Source organism: Athene noctua, chromosome 6, assembly GCF_965140245.1.
Source record: "Athene noctua chromosome 6, bAthNoc1.hap1.1, whole genome shotgun sequence".
Taxonomy (NCBI): domain Eukaryota; kingdom Metazoa; phylum Chordata; class Aves; order Strigiformes; family Strigidae; genus Athene; species Athene noctua.
Window position 1 is genome coordinate 12,975,578 of NC_134042.1, and position 18,538 is coordinate 12,994,115.

General features: G+C 42.0%; 1 protein-coding gene across 4 annotated transcripts; it reads right to left on the reverse strand.

Annotated features, from left to right (window-relative positions):
* Window positions 1-1,542: 1,542 nt before the first annotated feature.
* Window positions 1,543-18,363, reverse strand: DNAL1 (dynein axonemal light chain 1). 4 transcript variants are annotated; one of them, XM_074909622.1, is made up of 9 exons: window positions 18,255-18,363; window positions 14,951-14,989; window positions 13,006-13,115; window positions 12,276-12,331; window positions 10,791-10,846; window positions 9,449-9,575; window positions 8,895-9,041; window positions 7,490-7,553; window positions 1,543-2,029 (listed from the first exon to the last, which is right to left on the reverse strand). In XM_074909622.1, the coding sequence occupies exons 1-8, from the start codon at window positions 18,255-18,257 to the stop codon at window positions 7,507-7,509; spliced, it is 585 nt and encodes a 194-aa protein (XP_074765723.1). In that variant the 5' UTR covers window positions 18,258-18,363; the 3' UTR covers window positions 1,543-2,029; window positions 7,490-7,506. The 4 variants fall into 4 exon arrangements, with proteins under 4 accessions (XP_074765723.1, XP_074765726.1, XP_074765725.1 ...); XM_074909625.1 differs by having other exon boundaries at window positions 1,543-7,553; window positions 8,895-8,987; XM_074909624.1 differs by having other exon boundaries at window positions 1,543-7,553; window positions 8,895-9,038.
* Between the last annotated feature and the right edge of the window lie 175 nt (window positions 18,364-18,538).

An 18,538-nucleotide genomic window follows, 5' to 3' on the forward strand; every position in this document is an offset into this window, starting at 1 on the left:
AGGTCCCCTGTGGAGTAACTTGGTACCTGAGGGGCCTGTACTGGATCTGAATTCCTGGATGGCTGTGCCTGGGACAAAGTAGAGACTGAAGTAAATCTAGAGCTGCTGGAAATAGAGTTAACATCTTCCCGCTGTTCAGGAGTTGAATTTGCTGATTGTAGAAACAGTGACTCCAGTTGTAAGTCTCATTGCTTTTAGGCAATGGTAGAGTTTAAAAAACGCTTTAGGAAATACTGTCTTTAAGGCACTTGTCTGTTACCTGAATCGAAGGGGGTTTGTAAACATATTTTGTTATACAGCACTAATCTCATTTCCTCTGGCAGTAGCTGGATCTCTTGCTGTGGATTTTAAATACTAATTTGCTTCCATCCATCCTCAAAGGTTCCTTCTGTTTTGGTAATTAACTGGTTATAGTTAACTAGGCTACATAGATGTTTCTCATACCTGCGGGCATGAAGTCTTCAAAAGCTGCAAAAGTTTCACTACATAAAGCAGATGGTAGAACTGTGTATCAGTGACTGACCTCCTGTGAGATTTCAGTTAGAATTGGAGGCAGCACACCTGTTTTCTTTCTAGTTGCTAATTTATGCTGACAAATTTTTGTTTTTCAATATTCTTGCAAAGCTGGCAGGAGAAAGACTCAGCCCAAGACACTAAAACGCTCTTTTTTCAGCTCCGTGTAGAAGCCTTTGCTTTGATTTACTCCTGTGGATGTGGCTGTTGATCAGCAATAGTGTTTGGAGAAGTAAGTGGTATTTTGTTTAGTGGGCGAAAGAGATCAGGAACACCGAAGCCTTCACTTCAGATAGCAGACCAGGACTTTGTTTAAAGCTTTAAATAAGGTTATTTGCCTCCCTGTCAAAGCCAACTGGCAAAAGTGCTAAAGATTGACTACTTTGTACTGAAACTGTGAAGCCATGCAAACAAACTCTGGATGATGAGAAAAGTCACAAGTTTTGGGCATTTTGGATTTCATCTCTTTTTTTTCAATTGGTGGATCCAAGCCCAAACTTCTGGAAGTTATTTCAGCTACTGAAGGAGATCTTATGAGCATTTTAGTGATTAGTAAGCTTTGAGTTAGTGGCACTGTGTGAGGAATTCTGCAGTAATTCCCCATATGTTTTTTTAAATAGCATTACAGCTGTCATTGCAGGATGCTGCTATTGTCTTTATTGAAACTGACTGCTGTGGACTGGGTAGTAGAAAGCTTTTTTCTTTATATCTGAGTTTTGAAATTACATTTCAGTGACACTGTCTATTGATGGCTAAAGTTCTTATTACAGAAGTTTATGAATCAGTTAACCTTCTCTTGTCTGGGATTAATGGAATCGATAGTATATTGCTGTTAACAGAACTCAAAAGTGAATTAGTAATTTTGTACTGAAGAAAGACTACCCATTCATTTAACTTATTTGCATTTTTTCCCCCCTATAGCAGTGGTAGACTTTTTTCTGAAGACCCAAGAACAAAGTCTGACAACCAGTGTCTTAAAAGATTGAAAAATATTTATGTATCAGATGACAACAATCACAATATATCAGCATTTTTAAAGTCCAAGTTATTTTCTATTCTAAAATATAGAGGCAATAAGGAACAGCATTTACATACTATAAATACATTGCTCCCTGAGCAGCTAGGAAAGTTTAATGAGAACAAAATTTAATTTCAGAACGCTCTCGACAAGCTGAACTATTTCATTACACAACAGCCAAAGATGTTTGTATAAAATAATGTTATATTATTTTTAAACAAGTTTCACAGAATAACATTTATAAACATAGGCCTAAATAATTTAAACAGAGCAAATTTAACAGCTGGGTCATACTACAAAATTACTGTATACAAAAGATAGCCAAAGGGGATGTTAAAAAGTGCCCTCTTGCTTGAAGATTTTTCTAGATGAGTCTACTTCTAGTGTAGCCTGAGTCATGTGCTGGTTCTCAGGTCTCTTCTCACATTTTTCCAGCAGTTCTCAGTATATCAATACTCAATACTGCATACATCAGCTCTTTGAAGAGAGGTCAGTGTGCTAACAAGCAAGTAAAAAAACTTAGCTATTTCCTATCACTAATTTAATTTTAAGATATTTCTCTAAGGAATAAAGTGGATGCTAATCCTCCATAATTTCACTGGGAAAAGCTGAATTCCACATGGCTTGCAAGTTTTACATGGGTGCTCTTTTCATCCATGAATAATAATGTGCTTACTACTTTGTTGGATGTGGTGCGATAGGGAAGAGCAAAGAGCGATACAGAAAGATGAGGCTTTCAGCATTTTTCTCAGCCGCTCCCTGTGGGCGTGCAGGCCGAGCTTCACTGTCAGCTTATATGTGATGTGGTGTAGCACCACCGGTATGCAAATCAGCTCCTTTAATTCTACCACCTGTGTATGTCTTCCACCACATCCAGTGCATCATTTTAAAGTGCAAATTTTAAAATTTAGGAAAACTTATTTTAGAGGAGAAAAGGTTCGGGGGTGTGTAATTTGTTCTTGAGAGTAAGGATTCAACAGGCAAAGCAACATAAGTTGAACCTTCCACCCAGCTTTGAGCTTAAGCATCTCCTGACAAATGAAAGCCACAATTTATTCTTTCCTTACTGTATTGTTTCATTGAGATTGACATACAGTTTTTACCAGAAGGGTTTTAAAATATATGCTACTTTATCGCATCATGAATGTATTGTAAGTGTCCCTTACTGCCATTATAATTGTGTTGAGACTGGATGCTCCATTCTTTCAAGAATGATTTTTTTTTTTTCCTTTCTCTTTTTTTTTGTGGTAATTATAATGCAGCCCCCAAAAAAGAACTAGAGAATTTGTGCTGTTAAATCTGTGAAAAGAGCTGATGATAGTGGGCCAAACAGTAGGCACAGCTGTACCACCCACAGCAGTGGTTCTGGGACTGAGGCCCACAGGTGCAGCCTGTCTGGGTCACTGACAGCAGCCAGGAGCTGCTCTTTGCCCTCATGTCTTCTCGAGGGGGCTGTGTTTCGTTCCAATCATCAGAACACTAGGTTTATATTCTGCTCTCAGAATGTCCCAAAATAGCCAAATTACTGTAGAGTATTTGTTGTATCTAACATGACCTTCAGAAATGTATAGACTTAGACCACAGAGGAGGACTGGTGGATGATGTGGCGGTTGGAGGCCGACTAGGGCACAGCGATCATGAAATAACAAGAGTTCTCTATTCTTAGAGAGGCCAGGAGAGGGAGCAGCAGAACTGACATCCAAAGGGCTGACTTCGACTTGTTTAGGCAACTGCTTGACAGAATCCCTTGGGAGATGGTCCTGAAGGGTATAGGGGTCCAGGAAGGCTGGGCACTCTTCAAGAAGGAAGTGTTAATGGCACAGGAGCAGGCTGTCCCCAGGGGCTGTAAGAGAAGCCTGTGATGGAGATCACCCTGGCTGAACAGGGAGCTTTGGCTGCAACTCAGAGAGAAAAGGAGAGTTTATGGCCTTTGGAAGAAGGGGCTAGCCACTCACAGTGATTACAAAGAGGCTGTGAGGATATGCAGGGCAGAAATCTGGAGCTCTAAAGCCCGGCTGGAAATTAATCTGACTTCAGCAGTCAAGGATAACAAGAAATGTTTCTATAAATAGGTCAACAGCAAAAGACAGACCAGGGAGAGCCTCCATCCCCTGCTAGACACAGCAGGAAACATGGCAACGAGTGATAAAGAAAAGGCTGAGGTGTTTAATGCCGCCTTTGCCTCAGTCTTCAATAACAAGACCAGTTGTACTGAGGGAATCCAGCCTCCTCAGCCAGAAGACAGAGATGGGGAGAATGACCTTTTAGACTGGATATTAGGAAGCATTTCTTTACAGAACGAGTTGTTGGGCATTGGAATGGGCTGCCCAGGGAGTGGTGGAGTCCCCATCCCTGGAGGTGTTTAAGAGTAGGGTTGGCATAGCGCTGAGGGATCTGGTGGAGTTGGGAACCATCAGTGCTAGGTTAACGCTTGGACTAGATGATTTTCAAGGTCTTTTCCAACTTTGATGATTCTGTGATTCTGGCTAATTCCAGAGAGGCGCAGCTCACTGCAACACGCTGGGGCCTAGCCCAGGCTTACCACGTGCTATTAAACACTGTTCAGCACCCTCAGGAGAGGAGGGCTCTGGAGCTGGTAAGAAAGTAACAGAAACTGCAGCAGCTACAAGCCCATCTTCTGACTTGGAGAATATGCTTTTGTCTCTTCTTGTAAAAGCAATTTAAAAAGAAATCTATTAGTTAAAACTGTATTATGTATTTTAGCAAGGCTGAGAATAAAAGAAACACACCATGCAGATGATGCCACATGGAGTAAATGGGTCACATTAATCACACAACAGGCTCGAATAGGGAGCCCGAGCCCTCCAGGAATACTGGAATTGATTACGAATTGGCCAGAAGGCAAAGATTTTTGGAATGGCGCCAGAGGAAGAGGTAGCACGTGCTGAGAAGGCCCCACCATATAATTACTGGATAATGAGAAGCAATGTGCCTTGTTTACCGACGGGTCCTGTCGCATTGTGGGAAAACATGAAAGGTGGGAAGCAGCTGTATGGAGCCCCACACGACGGGTTGCTGAAGCTGCTGAAGGAGAACATGAGTCGAGTCAGTTTGCAGAGGTGAAAGCCATCCAGCTGGCCTTGGCTATCGCTGAGTGAGAAGTGGCCAGTGCTCTACCTCTGTACTGACTCTGATGGTGGCAAATGCGCTGTGGGGGTGGTTACAGCAGTGGAAATGGAGCAACTGGCAGCGCAGAGGCAAACCAGTCTGGGCTGCTGAATTAGGGCAAGATACTGCTGCGCGGGTAGGGAATCTTGTTGTGAAAGTACATCATGTAGACACTCAGGTACCCAAGAGCTGGGCCACTGAAGAACAGCAGAACAACCAACAGGCAGATCAGGCTGCCACGATCAAGGTGGATCTGGACTGGCAACATCGGGGTGAACAATTTCTGGCTCGCTGGGCCCATGAATCCTCAGGCCATCAGGGAAGAGATGTGACATATAGATGGGCTTGTGACCGAGGAGTGGACTTAACCATGGATGCTACTGCACAGGTAATCCATGAATGTGAGACATGTGCTACGATCAAGCAAGCCAAACAGTTAAAGCCTGTGTGGTATGGAGGATGATGGTCAGAATATAAATATGGGGAAGCCTGGCAGATTGATTATGTCATGCTCCCATGAACTTGGCACGGCAAACACATATGTGCTTACAAGGGTGGAAGCAGCCACTGGTTGGAAACTTAAGCCGTGCCCCATGCCACTGCCTGGAACAGCATTTTAGGCCTTGTGGAGAAAGTCTTTCGGTGGCGTGGCATGCCAGAAAGAATTGAGTCAGATAATGGGACACATTTCTGAAACAACCTCATAGATGCTTGGGCCAAAGAACATGGTATTGAGTGGATATATCACATTCCCTACCATGCACCAGCCTCTGGGAAAATTGAGCAATACAACGGGTTGCTAAAAACTACACCAAGAGCAATGGGTGGTGGAACTTTCAAACACTGGGACGTGAATTTAGCAAAAGCCACTTGGTTAGTCAAAACCAGAGGATCTGCCAAGCAAGCTGGCCCTGCTCAGTCAAACCTCCTACATACTGTAGATGGGGATAAAGCCCCTGTAGCACACATTAAAAATATGCTGGGGAAGACCCTCTGGGTTATTCCTGCATTGGGTAAAGGTAAACCCATGCATGGGATTACTTTTGCCTAAAGACATGGGTGCACTTGGTGGGCAATGCAGGAGGATGGAGAATTCCAACAGATGCCTCAAGCAGATTTGATTTTGGGTTAAAACTACCAATGAACTGGACTGTCAAATAACCAGTTGGTGCCTTGCAACATCCTCCTGCCACATCCAAAGCCTCCTGCTCCACCGACTGAGCCAACTCTACCTCATTCCTCCAGTCTTAAAGACTGCCACAACAGATGGAACCCAAAGTTACGGACTAAATGAACTCAGTAGACATTTTGTAAGGGTGGCCCATAGACTGAGGGCATGATATCTGTAGACCCAGGAAAGGGGTGGTGATTCCTTAGAATGTATTTGGAACCTGAGCATGATGTCAATAACAGGTGGAGACTGTCCTGGTTTCAGCCAGGATAGAGTTAACTTTCCTTGGGCTGAGAGGGAGCACAGCTGAAGGGCTGGGTCCCGATCAATCATTGGAGCATTCCATGTCACGTGACATCAAGCTCAGCATATAGGTGTGGGTTTTTTGTTTTCATTTTCCAGATCAGCAGGGTGGGATTCTCTGGTGCAGTCAGGTCACTGCTGTGGACGGGCTCTATACCAGTCACCGCTCAGTGAGCCACTACTGCATTTTACCTGGTTTGGACTACTGTTGTTTTTTGTTAGTATTACTATATATATATATATATTTATTTTTTTTTTATTATTCAATCTACAAATCTCTTCTTTTGTCCCTCCCCTATTTCACCGGCAGCTGGGGGAGAAGTAAACAACTGGCCATGTGGCAGTTTGCTACTGGCTGAGTTCAAACCACAACACCATCTCATCTCATCTTCCCCACTAACTACATACGCTTTCTCTCACTGCTTACATCTGTGCTTTCATACAGAAAGTACTATCCCCCAAATCAAAATTTTTTGTCCTCAAGCCCAGGTCTTTTGTTCACTGTTTGTTTCTGCAGTAGTATCAGCCTACTTAGTTACAGGAACATTCCGGAGCTGAGAAGGATTATGCCACCAGTGACCCAAACCAAAACTAGGAACCAGCTGTAGGCTCATAGGCCACATAGTTCAATCCAAAATAATTTCTAGTAAGAGACAAAAAAAAAAAAAAAAAGCTAGCAGATATTTTAGTCTCACTGAAACCATGCAAAGAATTCCCATTGCCTCTTTAAAATAAATAAATATCTAAGTTACACATGGCCTTCTAAGCAATGCAGCTGAGTTCCAATGCAAGAAGCCCAATTCAAAACTTAAGACCAGTAGCAGGTGATCATCAAACCAACACCTTTTTTGTGCGTAGGTCCACAACTACTGGACCTGTTTGGCATAACAGTTAAGGGGATGAAAGGGCAAACTTGCATATTTAAAATACTGAGGGACTCCCATGGTAAAATTAAACACAACAAAGCCTGTAATGTGTCTCTAAACCACAACATTGTTCTTTTGGCCTCAGTGTTTCCAATGATAATGTTGGCCAGCTGCACCAAACAAGCAAAAATGGTTCTGTTATAACCCAAGACTCAACAAGCACCACTAATCAGGGATTAAAGATAGCTACGTATTAGTTTAGGTAAAAATCTCTTGTTAGCCAAACAGCAGATAAACTCAACTCCACTGGTCACTATAGAAGGTGTCATAAGCTTGACAAAATTGTATGCCTGAATTTTGGTAATTAACTCTTTGGGTGAGAGACTGTAGAGATAAACTGGTCTTTTAAAAATTGCCCAAAGATTTTCTTCAAATATTTTATATAAAAGTTCTAAGTGCTGAGCTATCTGGAGTTACTTAAATAAATACCCAACAAGAAAGTGTCATCAGTTTGCTCCTTCTTCATCTTCTTCTTGTTTAATAACTAGGATACCTAAGAGGAAAAAAGAGAGGAAAAAAAATCTGCAAAGATTTATTAATAGATTACACAGAGAAAGAAATAGTTAATGCTGATATACCTGAAAGCTACCCTGGACTGTTGGAAAGAGTCAGACCAGCAGAAAGAGGGAAGAGTTCTATTTCCTGCCTCTGCTTCTAACTGACATGAACTTCTGCATACCTGAATGGCTCTTAACTAGAAAAGCCTTCAAACTGATGAGATCTTCTGTTGGATGTTTTTCCAACTACTCAAGTAACAGAGAATAAAAAAGGTACTGAAGCAGGACCTGCAAAGATCAGCCTAACTTGGTCACTGGGAGATGCACCATGTTGGTTCAACTGCCAACAACCAACTAACATGTCACCCTTCTCTTGCGGGTCTTTACCTGACCAAGTTAGTATGTGATACCTCCTCACTGATACCTAACCAGGGTGTCCAGGCTACAAACTACAATTATATTAATGTGGCTCCAAGAAGCAATATGGTCACATCTCTTAGGACTAACCTGGACGTCATGGTATAAAGCTGCACTGCACAGTAGTGTCATAGTCTATACCCACCCCTTGAGTATTTTTTTTTTTAAATCACTTTTTAATTGCCATGTCGAGCAAGGGCACCTCAGACTGTGGCAGCCTTCAGGGTTCACACCATCTCACAGTGATGTGTTCGTGAATTTAAAACAAGCTGAAATGCTAATAGCCCCCAAAAGATTTGTCAAGTTATAAATTTTCCCCACAGTAGCAAAACCCTATAGTACAGGTAAGCTCACAGCACACTGAACTAGCACACTCAAATCCATGCCCAGATAAGTAGTACAAGAACAGCACGGTGTGCAGGTAGTTGTCCATTCACCTGTGCTGTCACATGGGTAGTGGGAACTGGGTCATACCAATGCTTTGCTCAGCTTGAGGCAGAGATTTGAACTATGGTGAGGCTTTGTGGTAAGGGCCCTTTGCTTACTGTAAGACTGGGGTGCTGTGTTTGTTTCTTCACAGGTAGGAAATGGAAAATAAAACTACCAGAGCCTGGTTTCTGTTGTGCTTTAGGCACCTAACTGCTGACCAGTGTTCCTGGCACAGGAACTAACAGAAAGGCAACGCCCACCTGCAGAAAGAGACCTTCAGTGCTTATTTTTATCCAGAACATCTTCAACCATTTCAATAATCAGTCATCCAACATATAGTACATAAGCACAACAGGGTAAGTTTGAAGAGAGGAGGGAGGACTATAGATGAAATGGGCACATAGATGAATTTCTGAGGTTATGATTCATTTCCCTGTTGTCTTTGTATTAAGCTGTTAACTCACACCAATTGCCTCACGCTCCAAACTCACCATCCAGCTTTTTCAGCGTGGGTACCCGTTTGGTTGCTTCTTCAATCCAATTGTTCTTCTGATCAGAGGCGTATTTCTCTTGTAGTGGATTGCCTACAAACACCAGATCCTCTAGTAATGGCAGCTCTGCCAGTCTCACAAACTCTGCTGCAACCACAAAGGTGAAAACACCAACCAGATTGTGGAACGTGGAAAACACATCTGCACCACATGTTCCTTTCAAACTCAGTGCAAACATAAATAGCAGGGGATACAACAAGATAAGGATTGCCTGGGCTTGAACCAGTATCAGACTGAAGAACAGGTATGCATTTTAAAAGAGGTCTGAGAAAGAGGATTCAAAGAACAAACTTCATAGGGCTTAGAAGTTAAATTTAATATTCTCACTATTTTTACTCTCTTGCCTAAGTGGATATTTAGGGATTCTATGCATGTCTGCAGGCTTATCAGTGAGACTTAAAGCCCTCGAACGTACAGAACTATTCTTCGCTTGGCAACTTAACTCATGCATTCACCATACTACAGAAGTTACAGAATAGAGAGGTGTGGCTTACCCCAGTCTTTCACCAAATTATTTGACATATAAAGAACCTTCAGCTTCTTCATTACACGGATACCCCTCAGTTTCTCAATGAAGTTGTAGGAGATCCACAGCTCCTCTAAAGTATCTGCAACTGCCTCCTGGAAAATGACAGGACTGCTCAGGTAAGCAGAAGTATATCCTCCTTATTCTTCAGATTCTCTCTTCACCCCCAGCAGGTCACCTCATGTGAGAAAACACTAAGAAATACTGATCCTCATTTCCTATTAAGCCAGTCCCTAATTATGCATGATAAATGCTCATGGGAATTAAGAGCAAAAGATCTGAGATATATTTAGGAGGACAGAAATCACAATATTAAAATAAGACAAGGAATAGCTGGCTGGAGTAGTTGTTCTTAAGGCATAGGGGCAGAGAAGACAAATTTGACTGCTTGTGCACTGCAGGGGTACATGAAGTGAATGCAATTCAACACCACTTTAGAAGGGGTTTTATACAATATGAAGGAATGATTAATTTCAAGTGCATGTATGTTTCTACCTGTTGGCCAGAAGTTGCTTTCATAATTCTCTCAAAAGAGAGGTTTTTTTAAACCAGCCATTACGCATTGACTCTGCATTTCTCACTTAAGAGATACAGCATCTCTGAAGATGGGAATAGCTTTGAAGAGAAACATTCTGTGGGAGTAGCTCTTGAGGAAGAAAATAATTTCTATATTAATTAATAAAAAAGTTGATAGGAAAAAATTTCTTTTGCCCTTAATTCAAATGTAACAAAATTGACCCAATTTTTTCCTCAACAAATTTTCCCCTACCTGGTAGACTTAGTCCTGCCACCATCCTCTCCCCTAAAGCCATATTGCTCTGGGCACCAGTTAACATAAATACAACATTCTCATGAAGTGTGTGTTCGTAGGACTGCTAATATGTGCAGTAAAGAAGCACAGTCTAAGTATCTTCAGGTAGAAAACTCCTCACGCAAAAAGTCTGTAGGAATTATTTTCATCTAAAGCCAGTGGAATGTAAAGGGCTTTACAGACAGACAGCAGTTTTCAAGTAAAAGTTCTGCTCATCTTTGTCAAAGACAATGATAAATCTTCTAAAATCCTTTTATGTAGTAAATTAGCCCTGAAGAATGTCCAAACATGAAGAGTGTTTAAACAAAAAGAGAAAGACTATCTGAAAATTCAGAAGCAATGTATAATAGGGTGAACAGAACATAGTGAAAGGAGAAAATAAATGGTTAGGGAATAACATAAATTCAGCAGACTTTTATGAACATAAGGGAATTATCCCACATTCTAGACAGCACTCCATTTTGTTAGTGAAGAACTGATACTAGTAAGAAGCGCATACCAATCCATTCAAGTTCTTTATGTTATTTCTTCCCAAAGACAGAATCCTCAGATTTTCTGTAATAGATAAAAGAAAGTTTTTTGTTAGTAATTTTGGTTTAAATATAGGAAGATGCTGTAAGTCAGGTAAAACACCACATTTACTTAGAAACAAACTGCACTCTGAACAGACTGCAGAAGATGTGAACCTGTACACAGAATTATCTACTTGACATAACTACAATATCAGATATATACATTAATAGTAATCTTTTCCATCTTAAAGATTTCTCATCTTCCTCTCTGCAATAAGCAAAAGCAAGTGTGTCATAATTAGTGACTTGTTTTTCAAAGCTATAAGCACTGCTTTCTCCCTCTTTCACAGAAGCCAACTGAGACAATATTTTGTACCTTTAAGAGATAGATCACGTAGTTCTAGTTTGTCTGGCTTTAGGATCAAATAGACTGGATGTTTTGATTCTACATTTTATTAATACAAATATTTAAGATGCTTTAAAGGCTTTTAATGTTTTATCCCTCTAAAAAATTTCATTGGTTTCACTTTCATATATAACCGCCTAACTGTTTTTTGCTCATGATAGAGTTACTCAAATTGAAATATTATAGTACAGTTAATTGGAAAGACTACTGGAATATTTTTGCCTGATTAGTATTTGCAAATTTTTTGAAGTCTGAGCATGTTAGGAAAACACATACATTTATCAAGCTCCTTGACAGCCGCACTGGTGAGTAGCTGGAGAGAATGGGATTCCATGTTCCTTGACTGTCCACCTGGCAATATGATAGGGACAGAAAAGCCTGGATGCTCCAGCCCAAAACCTGCAGCTCTTTGCCAGCCTCATGCCACAGAGTCAAACTCCTGAGGACTGACCATTAAAACAAGTTACCGACTTGTCCCGAAGTCGGTAACCCAATGTGTTCCAAGGTTTCATAGACAACTGCCCAAGAAATAAAAGTTCAGTTCCACTTCTAGACAGATGGCACAACCCTTTCAAGTACAAACAAAATCAATCCTCTACAGAGTGGAATGACATTTTTCCATCCAGATCTACAACACTCCAACCAATACCGCAATTACGGAGCTGCTGAACTGCAGACTATCTCCATCATGAGCATGGAAATTGGTCATTAAATCACTCTAGAACCAAATAGGTGTTGAGTATCACAACTAGGCCCACTGGAGGGTACAAAGGTGCTTTCCAAATGGATTTTTTTGTTTGTTTGTTTTTTTTTTTTTTTGTTAAACCTGCACAGTGAGACAGCTGCCAAGGCTAGTGCCAGGCTACAGGCTTTAATACACCATTACTGCTAAACATGCATTCACCAGTAAGACTGATAATTTTAAAGGTAACTTGTAATTTTCTAGGAGGAAGGAATTCAGAAGGATAAGAATAGGTATAAAGCTGGACACATATAAAAATTGTGGTACGTGTTCTACCTAAGCAACTAGAAAACAAACATAATCGCTCACTGGCTTGTCACTTACTTAGGCTGTTCAAGTTGGCGATTCTTTCAATGCAGTTCGTAGACAGTGACAGTTTCCTTTAAAAGCAAGAATAATGAATTCACAGTATACAAGGGATCACTATATCAGAAGAGTTCAATGCCCAAACACCACTGCATTAGAAATAATTGTTTATTCTTCTCTCATTAGATGGTGAACTAACTGGATGTGTAAACAGACTCAAAACATCCTCAAACCATCAAGACTCCTGCAACTTTATTTAGCTTCTGGGAAAGTACCATGAGTTAGTTATTTACATGACATACCAGATTACCTTTTTATGCCTAGCCTTATCAAATGCAGGGACATTTATTTCTGAAATGGCTCTAATCTCTTTCTGAAAATCCTGCTTGTCTCCTTTGTTTTTTGCATAAATTTTGGCACCAATCATAAATGTGCCAGTTAGCTGATAGACCCCAAACATGAACCTGTAATTACACACCAATAAACAGTATATAATTTTTCTGAAGACACTATATCAATACAGAATCTAACCTAACATCTTCTCAGTTAAGTGACAGGGACCTTTGAATTAAAAAGAAGAACCGTGTGAGGAAAAAGAAGAAAAAAAAAAAAAAAGAAAAAGCTGCTGCTTTGAAGGTCACACTTAAACGTAGTAAATACGTATTTCCACAATGGAGAGCATTAAACATAAAAATTAATATAGAAAAGAGAACATTTGGTTTCCAATTAGTTTTTTAACTGAACTTACTCGCAGTTAACAAGTGTGGAGAGAGATTCATCCATCCTCTCTACAGGAGGAATCTGACCATACAGTTTCACCTCCTTTGCCTCTGAAGCCTTCTGGCCATTTTTTTCTTCCTGAAGAAAAGAGAAAGTGAAGAAGAGGCTCACTGCTACATACAATTACTAAAAATTACTATACTAAAAAAATACTATAGAAGTAACGACTATAGAACTAATTCCAATATACTACTAGAAGATACTAAAAGAGAAAGCATTTCAGTACTGTTTATCAAGATTGCTGCTGGCATAGCATGCAGAGGGGAAGGCTAGCTTATAATCAAGATATCAAAAAACTTATACATTACATATGCTTTCTTTAAAAGCCATTTTACACTTGAACAATTTCATTAAGGGGTTTTCTTCTGTAAAGAAGTGGAGATTAGATGGTGGTTTAAAATTCTGAACGAAGGTACTTCCATGGAGACATCTAGGAGCCTCAGCTAGGGCCGATCTGTAGCAGAAGCAGATTCTTAAAAGCTCTGACAGAAAAATCTCCTTCCCACTTCAACCAGAAAACTCAGAACTCACGCCTAACAACACAAACTGAACGCAGGGTTTTGGGGGCGAACCTCAACAGATTCACAGAATCTAAAAAAGTTTTAAATTAAAGAAGAGTGGGGGAAGATTTTACACTTTAGAGAATACAGCAAAAGACAAACTTCCTATTTACAACCTGGGTTGATAATTTTCTAGATGAAATACTTTATAAAGTCCAGAGCTTTAGAAAAATGGCCATAACTTCAGCATCTGAGTTTATTAAAACATATAGTCTATTAAATCTTTTAAAATTCTGAAGCGATGGCGATCACTGACTAAATACTTGGAGCAAGTATCTATTCGGGTAGTATCACCAGTTCTGACAGCTGCCTCCCTGACAGCACAAAGGGAGCATTTTGTCAATTCACTCGGTGTCCAGTGGGAGGACTGGAGGTCCATTAACAAAGTAGATATCTGTTTCACGCTTTCAAAACAAGGACTCTTGTTTTCTCCCCCATTTTTATGCAGTTACTGAAAAGTGAGAGTTGAGGTCTGGCCTGGTTTATATGGCACTTTGTAATGAAATGAATTGCATCCCAGAAGTCTTTAAGAATTTCACAGTACAAGATCAGGTTTTGATTATATTATTTTCTCTCTTATGTACCCAAAATACTTCAGGCAACTTAATTTAATAAAAAAATTAGCATGTTGCCTTGTGCATTTACTTACATTTCAGTTTCTGTTCAAATTCAGTGTGATGCTATTTTTACTCACAAGTAGCAATTTAGCAAATAAGCATGTCAGATGTTTTGCTAGAATATGGTGTGTTCAAAGTAAGTCACTAAACAAATGCAAAATTTCCATTTTATTTTCTAAGAACAACACTGTATCTATTTGCATTTATACTCAGTTCATAATCTACCAGTTTATACCAACAAATATAAATTATTTTTTTCTTAAAAGCATGAAAGGGAGAACACTTCCAACACAGACTGTGGCCAGCAGTGAGCACTTGCAGGAAGACCTGCTTGCCGGAAGGAAGGTCAGTTGAATGACCACAGTAAGCCACAGAGAAACCAGAGGTAGAACAGACACTTTTTTTGAGGACAGGCTACCTGCTTGCTAAATTAAACTTGCTTTGATTTAACTAATGTCACCCTGACTGTAGGTCAGTGGTAAACCCTTACGACAAAGGGAACAAAAGCATCTGGAATGCAACGCAACACCAGATCCAATTTTGCGAGTCATATGGACCCAGATGAGGAGTAGTAAAAGGAAGATTTAGACCCACCCCAATAACATGAACAGCAAAGTGAATTCAGCACTTCATGCCTAACATTTTTACAATGTTTGAAAAACAAATTTAACTGAATACAGTCAAACCCCATGCCACAGAGTATTGCAAAGCAGCTAGATACCGTTCTACTACTTACCCATTTGGCTAGAGCTTCTTTGATAGTTGTTGCTTTTGCCTAAAAATGAAACAAATTTAAATGAATATTAAATGCAAATTTTTAGTTGACTTCTTCACTGTAAACCTATCTCCTCTCCCTTCTCTCTCGCTATCCTGCTTGTCAACTCCCTTCTACTACTTTCCTGGATTATATCCCTCTAGCTGAGTCTAAGAAGATGGAACCCCTCAGTGTCCCATAATTTTATTTTCTGGGGTACTTTGTAGCACTTTGAAAAGCAATCAATTGGCTTCATGCAAAGATGTTATCTTCCTGATCTTACTCTCTACCCTGTGTGGAACATGGGTTTGGGACACTGCTTGTTAGTGTTGACAGTGAAATTCAATTCAAAGACATAAGAGGTTACTGCACTGAAAAAACGTGGTCTAATGCTCTTAAAACACCCCCCCCCCCCCCCTTCTATTATTTTGCATTAGCGAATTTCTGTCTGAGAGCAAGTCTGTGAGGAGACAGAGTGATACAGCCTCTTAAGATTCATGGAGGAAAATAAGGTACAACTTGTCAAAAATCAAGAGCAATCTGGATTGTCTGTTTTTCTCCAATCGTTTTATGTCGAGTCACATCGTGCAATGTGAAAACATGTACTATTCAGTTAGGAAAAGTCTGAGAGCTGCTGTACAAGGCTTTTTAGGGATTGACCCTGTTGTGGTTTTAAATCAGCCAGCAGCTAATTGCCACATGGCCAACTGCTCACTTTCCCCCTTCCCAATGAAATAAGGGAGGGACAAAAAGAAGAAAATTCGTAGGTTGAATTAAAAAAAAAAAAAAGAAAAGAGGCATTTACTAATAGTAACAAGAAAAACAACAGTGACAAGATGTAAATCCAAAACGGGTAAAATGCAGCAGTGGCTTACTGAGCGCAGTGACAGGTACGCAGCCCGCCCCCCCCCCAGCAGTGATCCCACCACGCTGACCTGCAAAACCGAAAAGGGCGTGAGCCAGAGAGCGCCCGCGGCCGCCTGTACACACTGAGCATGACATCACATGGTATGGAATACTCCAGTGATCCACCCGACCCGGCCCTCCAGCTGTGCTCCCTCTCAGCCCAAGGAAAGTTAACTCTGTCCTGGCCAAAACCAAGACACACCCACTAACCAACTTTCTGTTGTCACTAACTCCAACTTTCCTGCCTCACATCAGAGTCTTCTCAAAACCACATGATGCTATCCAAAACAGTCATTAGATAAACTCTGATATATCCTAAACATTAAACATATTCCAAGATGTCTTTCAGACTAAAAACGTTCCAGAGACTAATCTTTCACAAAAACTCAGCAACAGCCTCCTTTCTACAAAAACAAGAGGACTCTAGTGTGGGTGTTTCTATTGCTCTTTGGCATAGCACTACCATATGTGGAGAGGAGCAGCCTTTCAGGTAAGCAGATATAAAAAAAAAATTGTAAAAGTTAAACCCAACAAACTAACTTCCACCCAAAATCTTAAGGGCAATCACCTTGGTCAGAGAGCTTCAGTGTTGGGTACTTTAGACACCTGGAAACTCTGAACCCCAACAGTGAGAGACAACAGTTGAGGAAGCACATGTATAAGAATGGCTACAGTCACTGAACACCCAACAACAGTCTAAGACCCAGCAACACCAAGGATGACTCTCAAATATCAATATATACACCTTGATTTAGACGTACATCACTGAGCAACCTCAGATGTTCCAGCTGCTCCTGCCCACTGCTAGGCACTGGCTTTCACCCTGTCTATACCAAACGATAACTAGCTCTAGGCCCTGTTGTAGATGACCAGGCAAACCCGTGCCATGGCAGTATCTCCTCGGTGTCTGCTGCAGATAAACCTCCTCCTGTTCAGATCACATCCCCAGTTCTGATCCAACAGCCTCATGAAACCCAATTAACAGCTGCCAGCATGCCCGCAAACACAGCTGGCTTCGCATTAATCAGGTTTTTTGGACACGAGCTTCACTGCATTTTTCATAATTGTGGTAGCCAATTATTACAGCATTCAGGTACATGACCTCAGTCACGCATGTTGAAGACGGAAATGGATCTATATGACCAGTGCCTGCTTCTGTTTCAAACTCACACCTAAAACCGGGCAGGAATTTGGAGCTAGCAATCCATGTGAGCACAAGAAGCAGCTTCTTCCCTGACCTGGCTGACTTGTCTCTCCTGTTGTAATATTCGATTTGGTGGAAATATGAAAATCAGCATAGTGGGTTACGAAGAGAACACGTATCAGGGATTTCGCTTTGTTCTTTGAAGCTCACATGAAGTTTGTGTAGATAAATTATAGTATCTTCTGCTAAGGGAGGTTACTTAAGGGAAATCTCCTTCTGAGAAGCGTATTTTCAGGGTTCCTCTACCTGCATATCGAACGATTTCCTACAAGTATTTAGATTAAAGAAAGTCAAATTACATAAAGTATTTAAAATGCTGAGGGGTCAGTAACTGAAATTGTCACCCTGAAGAGCCACCATCAACATAGCAGGAACAAGAAACATAATAAGGGGAAAAAATACCCCATCCCTGTACATATAAAAGCTATAACAAAAGAAATATTTTTGAAAAAAACCACGGCTGTTGGACAGAGTACTTAAAAAATTCAGACAACCAGGAAAAAGTAAAACAGTGACACTGCCTTCGTTTGCAAATATTTATTTAAATGTTAAATATAGCAAATCAGAATTACACAGCAAGAGATACCAGGTAATTGCTGTAGTAATCGCAGATACTGTTGCCTTAAAAACAAGTACTAGCTCAGGTTTTCATATGACGGCATCCCAGGCTCCCCACTACCTTGTTCCATCCGTAAAACGCCCCCTTCCCAAGGCACCCTAACGGGCCACAACCCGCCGGCCCCGGCCCCGGGAAGGGGATGCCTTTCGGCCCGCTGACGCCGTGCCCGCGCTGCTGGGCGCCACGGAGCCGCTCGGAGGAGCCCCGGCGGCGCAGGGCTCGGCTCCGCGCTGCCGCTCGCGGCGCGGCGGGGCGGCGGCACTGCCAGAGCCGGCCGCCGGGGACTGCTCGGGGGCAGTCCTGAGGGGCCGCCGCCCACACACCCGCCGGCTCCTGCCGCGCCAGGAGAGCGGCACCGACCCCCGCCATCGCGGAGCAGGCCCCGATCGTCGTGCTCCCCCCCAGCCGCCGCCGCCAGGTCGCGGGGACGCCGCGGGTCAGCCTCTCCCCAAGCCCCCGGCCTCCCCAGCAGCCGGCAGGCCGGCCGCCACCCCCGCAGGCCCAGCGCCCTCCCCGCCAGGCGCCCGCCTGCCCGCGCCGGCACTGAAGGCACCCACCATTGCCGTTGCTACCGTTAACGCTCCGGTTGCTATGGCACAGCCGCCTCCCGCGCATGCGCAGCGCCACCGACACAGCGGGGCGGGGGGGCCGAGCGCGAAGGCAACCACACCTGGCGGTCATAGAGACGCGCGGCCACACAGAAAGTCCCATCCCGGAAGTCGCGTAGGGGCCGGCCCGCGATGCATTGTGGGACGTGGAGGAGGCGTTGGCCCTCCCGCGAGGCGCCCCCTGGCGGTCTTCCCCTTCCCCCTGGCTCTAACCTTAACGGTAAAAACAACAA